Raw genomic sequence first — 8,002 nt, 5'->3', positions numbered from 1 at the left:
GGGGTGAGAGAGATAGAGAGAGACAGAGACAGACAGACAGACAGAGACAGACAGACAGACAGACAGACAGACAAAGACTGAGAGAGACAGAGAGCGATAGAGACAGAGACAGAGACAGAAATAGAGAAAGAGATAGAAACAGAGACACACTTCATGAATAGGGAGAGAAACAGGCAGATAGACAGAGAGACAGAGAGAGAAAGAGAGACAGACATACAGACAAAGACAGAAATAAACAAATAAAGAGAGAGAGAGAGAGAGAGAGAGAGAGAGAGAGAGAGAGAGAGAGAGAGAGAGAGAGAGAGAGAGAGAGGGATTCAGAGACATAAACACACTTCCGTGTACGTGTCCTCAAGGTTACAAACATTGCTGTAAATGTTGTAGTAGTAGTGCGTACAATGGGAGTAGGCCTACTCCGCCCCTCCCACACCGTCATGCTGCATACCAAACAAGACAAAATGACAAATGTCTCTCGACTACTACTGTCCGTCACGGATATGAATGATCCCACCTGGACCTGAGAATCTGTTGCCTTTGTGCGTTATGGACTTATGTATGTCTATACCAATTGTTATGGCTTACTTATCCAGCTTGCCTGCTGACGTCAGCTTCCGTTAATAAGCGACAAACACACGCAGGCACTGAAGAAATGGGCTGGGTCGTGATTTTCGCTCTTGATGAGTTGACGTATTACTGTCGAGGCCATCACACAGGTTTGTTGTTATGATAGCTTGATGTTTTTGACATTGACCTGATAGTGCATAACCTCCCCCCCCCCCCCCCCCCCCCCCCCCCCCCCCCCCCCCCCCCAACCACTTTTCCTCTTCCCAATCTGATTATTGATCTGTTTCCTCAAGCGAGTGACGTGATGGTACTGTTGGGAGGTCTTTCCTGCTTATTGTTCATATTATTACTATGCGGCTATTAATCTTATGTTGATGACATTGTTTGCACTAGATGAACATTATTATGACTGCACGTTTCCCTGTGTACCTCCAAACCATTGTCTGCTCTCTGTTCGATGCCCGCCTCCTCCTCCTCCTCTGACATCACTCGCTGCACCGTCTCTTGTTTCTCACCCACTTCCGTTTCTACCTTCGCCTTCCTACTAACCTGCTATTGAAACAATCTTTTGCGTAACAGAGTACATGTACGTCTCTGTTAGATCTAACTCAATTTTTATTGTGTTTTCCCCTTACACTCCATCATCGTTCTGACTTCTATCTAAATATCTCCAGTTTTGTCCTGATTTTCAACAGATATGTGAGCGGGTGATATGAGCAGGGAATAGATTCTTCTTCTTCTTTTTCCTAATTATTCTCATATGGATGTTTGTGCCATGCACGCCCTGCCCCCTCCACCCCCTACCCCCTCATTCAGACTAACCTACGGGGTCAGTGCGCTCCACTTTGACTCAAACATACTTCTCTCTCCCTTTGTATGTCTATACATATACATATGCTTAAAATATCTATCTATCTATCTATCTATCTATATATCTATATATCTATCTATCTATCTATCTGTCTATCTATCTATCTATCTATCTATCTATCTATCTATCTATCTATCTATCTATCTATCTATCTATCTATCTATCTATCTTTCTATCTATCTATCTTTCTATGCACGTGTGTGTGTGTGTGTGTGTGTGTGTGTGTGTGTGTGTGTGTGTGTGTGTGTGTGTGTGTGTGTGTGTGTCTGTGGTGTGTATTGCCCTTGATACACTCTAATGGTTTTCAACAAACACGAAAGCATAGTTTCTAAAACCAGAGGCAATCCCCATCCTTTTCACTCACGACGAACACATTACTTAGATGAACAACAATTTATGCAACATCATAGGATTAAGATTAATTACACGTCACCAGGGTTGTATTTATATCGTTTTTGCTTTTCACGTTGAGAAACTGGGAAATGTCATGACTGACCAATATTCCCCAACCGTCAACAAGTTTCGTAGGCCTATAAGGGTATTCCCGGAGTTGACGTCATTGGGGACTATTCAGCGGCAGTGACAAATGAGTCTTTGGCCAACTTCTTACAGCGGGACAAGAAACAATCACGGCGCGCATGACGACAAGGGGCAACTACTGCGTTGTTGCAGTACTGCAGGCCGGGAGTGAGAGAGTCGTTGGTATACCTTCAGATTTAGATTTAGACCGAGTCGTGTGTAACCAGCAAGACTTCATCAATCATAAAATATATCTAGAGTAAACAGAATATGCAAATAGATCCACCAAGACAAATTGTTGTACGTGCTAAAACAATAGTTTATGGATTTTTTTGAAAGGTTAATTACAACAATAATAAATTATAAAGGATTGCTTTTTTTTAAGAACACCTCGACACAATAAAGATCAGTTAGGAGGCCAGCTGCTCCTACCCTAACCTGCCAGAACCAAACCGTTCACCTTAGGATACAGTATCCATATGAAAGTCAGAGATTTTGGATTTACCCCTAGAGGGAACCGAACTCTCACGTCTTCTGTAGGGTACACCACAGACACTGGTGTTTACAACAAAGGCGACCCAAAGAAAAGTCCCCCAAAGCATACAAACAAACAAACAAACAAAACAAGCAGAACAAACGAATCAAAACAGCAACATCCAACCAAAGCAACAAGAACAACAACAAACAAACAACAAAACAAAATACCAACTCACACACACACACACACACACACACACACACACACACACACACACACACACACACACACACACACACACACACACACACACGCGCGCAAAGACCACTGGAAGATTTATGGGTCAACGCTAACATCACTCGCAATGGTGAAGGAAATACGATTACAGGTTGTTTTACAAACCATGGACAAAGATACTGCGGGTGGAAATAGCAATGGGTGTTTCAGTTTTGAAAACCACAGAAAATTGCAATGACTGTTAATTGAAGGATCTTGCCCCCCCCCCCCCCCCAAAAAAAAAAAGAAGAAATAAAAAAGAAATTTAAAATAAAATTGCACAACTTCTACAGTATAAATCTTTGAAACTTAGCTTTCCCACAGCATCACATCACAACAGCTGAAGTAGCACAGGTGGTCAACTGTAGACTTTTTAAAAAGGTGCAATACATGCACAATTAGATTATTCTACTATAGTTGTAAAGGCTAACAACGTCAGCTACCAGCTTGCTCCACTCTTCAAACATCATAACATCCCCATTGAGACCAAAGCCAAGCTCATTAACTCTATCTTCATCCCCACCTTGACCTACCAGTGCCAGACATGGGCCCTGACTAAAAGTCTGGAACGTAAGATAACCACCTGCGAGAGGAGATGTCTAAGGAGAGCCGTCAACAAAACCAGACGGGACATGGTCAGAAAAAACAAGATTAGAGAAATGGTGGGAACAACACCTGTCCTCCACTACATCCAAAGGTAAACAATCAGGTGGTTTGGACATCTCACACGTATGGCACCTAACCAGCTTGCCAGTAAAGCCTACTACAGGAAAGTGTCAGGGTACAAAGCAAGAGGAAGACCAAGAAAGACCTGGATCCAGGGTGTGAAGGATACTCTGAGAACATTCAATATTCCACCCAGCCAGGCCTTCAAACTTGCTAGAGACAGGAAGCTTTCTCCCCTCGACGCCCTAGAGGTACAAGAGGACGGATAAAGTAAAGTAAGTACTGTAGTTGTGAGATTTGCCTCAGTATGAAGTTTTTCAAAAGTGTCTACTGACGCCACAATTGCTGTTGTTGTTGCTCTTATTGCTGCTGTTGTTGTTGCTGCTGTTGTTGATACTGTTGTTTTTGCTGAAGATTTGAATAAAAAAGTGGAAAAAGAATGTTATGAAAAGGGCGACAGGGGTTAGTATGAAGGTGAAGGTAGAAAAGGAAGTAGGTGAGGAACAAGAGACGGCGCAGCTAGTGATGTTAGAGGAGGAGGAGGAGGAGGATGAGGAGGAGGAGGAGGAGGAGGAAGAGGAGGAAGAGGAAGAGGCGGGTGGGGCGGAGGAGAAGAAGCAGGTTTTCAACATTTGAATATAGAAATAGTAGGAATAATTTCGGGCTAGATGAAAAGTTTTCCCTTCTTCTAAAAAGACAACTCTCGAAGACAGTATCCCATACAAAACACAACATCTCTTCTTAGGGAATTGTAAATCCATATCAATTACAATAGCTCACTCTAATGCAAGAGTGAACACGTACCAAAGTAATTCTGTCTGAGATACCGTCCTCTACACCCCACACCAACGAAACGCGAAAATATAGTACATGTACATTTGTACATGATTTCACGCGAGATAAACGTTACTTGAAGACATGTATTATGTTCCCCCTCGTCCTCTGTCTCGTTTTCCTTTCTCAGTCCCCTCAGTTTCTCCTTCTCTCCATCCTTCGCCCTCTTTCTCCTTGGCACCGCTACTATGACCAGAAGTCTTGCACAATAACTATTCTCCCAAGAAAGAAACCGGTTTATTATTTATTGGTTATTGAAGGCTTATAACGTCGCATAACTGCCACCATAACTTTGAAAGACAACCTCTCACTTATGGCGACATCACCTTAGTTAGACCCGAAAACAAGCATATGCATTGAAAAATCACGCATTTTTGAAATCCGAAACCACCAGAGCTTACAACTCAACTACCTTCCATGTTACGTGCACAGAAATAATCTAGCCTAACTAAAATAAGTTGGAAAGCAGCAGCGCAGAGAAAACATCTTGCTTTAGGATGAGGGGGACACACATGCTTTTTGTCAGCTCCTGCCGATATGGTGCCCTCCTTGCTTCTGCTTTGTTTTGTCTGATGCTCATACTAGAAATAATTATACTGAACTACGAAGACTGCAACCTTGCCTCTGTTACACGAATGGATGAGGATCGAAAAGATCTCGGAATAAGAATTTCAGACGATACAATACAAAGATTTAACGCGTGTGCTGGCGTTAGTGACCTTTTGAAAGTCGACGTCAGTGCTCAAGATGCGTATTCCAGATATATTTGCAGGGATATCATTCCAAAGAGAGATATTTTATGTGCGATGTATCTACGCCAGATGGGCTATGATGATGGACACAATTCCTCCTGTGCGTACGAAGGAAACTTGCCGAAAACGGTGTTTTTTGTCGTGTTTGGAGGTTACACGTTTCGGTTTTTGGATTATGTAACCACGGTGGCAGCCAAGAAATTCATTAAACCGAAGGCGATTTACTTTGTGGGTGATAAACCTCCTCTTGGTAGCTGGTGGAACCAGGCACTGAAAGATGTTGAGGGTGTCAGGTAGGAGGAGAGAAGCGAGGGAATGGTAGGGGGGGGGGGTATCCCTGTGTGGTCTCCGTCTGAAGCTTATTTTTCCAATGTTACTACAATGTAACGCCATTAAATATTATGCGTCTTGGTGAAAAATTATTTCCCCTTCTACTCTGGGCTAAGTATGTAAAGACTTTCATGATGGATACTGAACTGGGCTCAGCACAAATGTTTTCTCTCGTTTTTTCCTAAGTTGCATGCATCTTTGTGCCACTGTTGCTCTAAAACACGTGCAGTTATTTCACCTGGCTGAGTATAGGTTTCAACTTGTATTTTATTACCATTGTTTATTCTTGCCTATGCACAACATCTGTGGCTACACATGTTTCCTGTCAGCGTTAAATTCTGGGTATTTTTTTTATCAAGGCTTGAGAACGAAATGTGTCTTGCTTGTTCCTTTTCCTAGCTGTCTTCCCTACTCCCGTCAGATAATGGGAGAAACTAGTGTCAGTGAAACGAAAGCGTTTCTCGAAATATATATTATTAAGCGGTGTAAAAAGCAGATGGTGTAAAAAGCAGATACCTCTTATGTAAAATGTACCGTTTTAATGCTAAACGCGACTCATTGTCAAATCTCCAGATTGTGGACTGTTGTACCCATATAAACATGTAATTAATTTGTTTTGTTTTTTTCAGATGATTTTAGCTCTTACGTTGTGACTCTCATTTGAACTTAGCCCCCACCCTGTTTCTTTACACTCTTCCACTCTCCAATGCGTATGTATGAAGATAATTATTTCTCTACACCCCCTCCCCCTCACCCGTGTGTGTGTATGTGTGTGTGTGTGTGTGTGTGTGTGTGTGCGTGTGCGTGTGTGCGTGTGTGTGTGTGTGTGTATGTGTGTGTGTGTGACACTCTCTGTGTCTGTCTGTCTGTCTGTCTGTCTGTCTGTCTGTCTGTCTGTCTGTCTGTCTGTCTGTCTGTCTGTCTGTCTGTCTGTCTGTCTGTCTGTCTCTCTCCCTCTCCCCCCCCCCTCTCTCTCTCTCTCTCTCTCACACACACACACACATTTTCTCTCTCCCCTCTCTCTTAAAGTCTCTGCTCTCCCTCTCTCTCCCTTCATTCATCTCCTCCCCTCCCCTGCACACACTCCCACACAAATTATTTTTCGATGCCTTTTGAATAAATCACTTTTGACATTGATTCATTGAATGCGCTATTCACATTTCAATACTACTGTTCTTTGTAGGCCGATTTGTTTTGTATGGATGGGCTTTCCAAAGTTCATTGAGGTTGAAAAATTAGGGGAAGAAAAAGTAGTATTGTACACCCGTGGCGTGCAATGACTCACACAATCTCTTTCGTAGTTTGAGAAAAGCGAAACCCATCGATACAAGAACGGTCATTCAGTGCTGGGAAAGAAAAAAGACCGATAAGCAGAAACAACCTTGAAAAAAAAAAGCTGCAAAATCTATCCGTGCAGCCCTCCACCCACCCGCTCTATCGCTTTTCAGATTTGTGTATCGAGAGAGGCCCCCGAACATCTCAGGGCGGCGTGTGTTGAACCAGTTTCTGTACCACTTCTCTGACCTGGTCCGACTACAGGTCCTGTATCTGAATGGCGGGATCTATCTGGATATGGATATGATCGTTCTCCGAGACCTTGACCCTTTATTAGGTTTGTGTATTCTCAAACACTTTGCTATTAATTTAGAATGGGTTATTCCGGTGTTATTTCAAACTTTAAACTGTATGTGTTAATGTTTTACACACACCATGACTACATGCGTCTGTGATGTAATGGTAAGGCTCGTCGCCGTTGCATGCAGAAGATATGAGTTCGATTCCGGAATGGGGAAGTTATATTTCTTTAACATAATATATTATCTCCGTCTGTCTGCTGGGATGTTGTATCCCACTCGGCCTAGACTGGCCATGACAGGCAGTATTAAAGCACCCCGCCTCCCAAATGCTTTAGATTATGTTTGATCGGGGCGTACTTCACAACATGCACCATCACTCATAAAGTTTAGATCTTAGCGACCAACAAGACGGACTGCTTCGACTTTGCCTGTCTCGACCTGTCAGGACTGTGTGGGATAGCTGAAGTCCCTGTTGAAAAACGGTTAAGCTCAATAAATGATTTTCCTTACACAGGAATTGGTCTCTGGTGTTTTCGAGTGCAAGAAGAATGTCTTTATGAAATACTATATACCACCAGGCTCGTGCCATTAGTAGTCCAATTAGAAGCGAAAACAAACAGATGCTTCGGTACCAGCATGTAAACTCTACACACAGTGAATAGCTAACGCCCTTTCACGGCAACGTCCTACATTGACGCACGCTGGTTCAGTGGCACTATCAGTATCACAGAACTGGGAAAAACGGCAAAAGTGTCCCACCTCAGTACTGTAGCCATCTCCTTTTTGGGGCATCTGTCTTCTGCATCTTTCTAACGTTATAACTACAAGTATTAGGTCTATTTACTTTTAGTCGCTTTGACTCACTTTCCAGAGTAAATTTAGAGCGGTTTATACTTTGAATCTGTTGTGATACTTATAAAGTGCTTTTTGACCAAAAGCTCCAGTAGTAAATTAATAGTATATACGTGTAATCAAAAGCGATATACAACTCGGACGTAAGAGCATGAATACTGGTCCATGAACTCGCTCGTAGAAACAAGAACAATAAACAAACAAACAAGAAACGAAATCCACTACCCTATCCCTCCTAACAAAAAAGAAAAAACTGCCAAAAAAATCCCACAACAACCCCCCC

At 42.7% G+C, this 8,002-nt stretch overlaps 1 protein-coding gene across 1 annotated transcript in view; it reads left to right on the top strand.

Moving 5' to 3' along the window:
* Positions 1-4,025: 4,025 nt before the first annotated feature.
* The window catches only part of LOC101852251, an 11,032-nt gene continuing 7,055 nt past the window's right edge, over positions 4,026-8,002 (top strand). The window contains exons 1-2 of the mRNA XM_005101039.3: positions 4,026-5,253; positions 6,739-6,902. Of these exons, the coding sequence (XP_005101096.1) occupies positions 4,706-5,253; positions 6,739-6,902 (712 nt within the window). The 5' untranslated portion in view covers positions 4,026-4,705. The remainder of the gene's footprint in view (positions 5,254-6,738; positions 6,903-8,002) is intronic.

This window comes from Aplysia californica, unplaced genomic scaffold (assembly GCF_000002075.1).
Source record: "Aplysia californica isolate F4 #8 unplaced genomic scaffold, AplCal3.0 scaffold00269, whole genome shotgun sequence".
Taxonomy (NCBI): Eukaryota; Metazoa; Mollusca; class Gastropoda; order Aplysiida; family Aplysiidae; genus Aplysia; species Aplysia californica.
The sequence above is the reverse complement of the archived record's forward strand: the minus strand, read 5'-3'. Positions and strand labels throughout refer to the sequence as shown.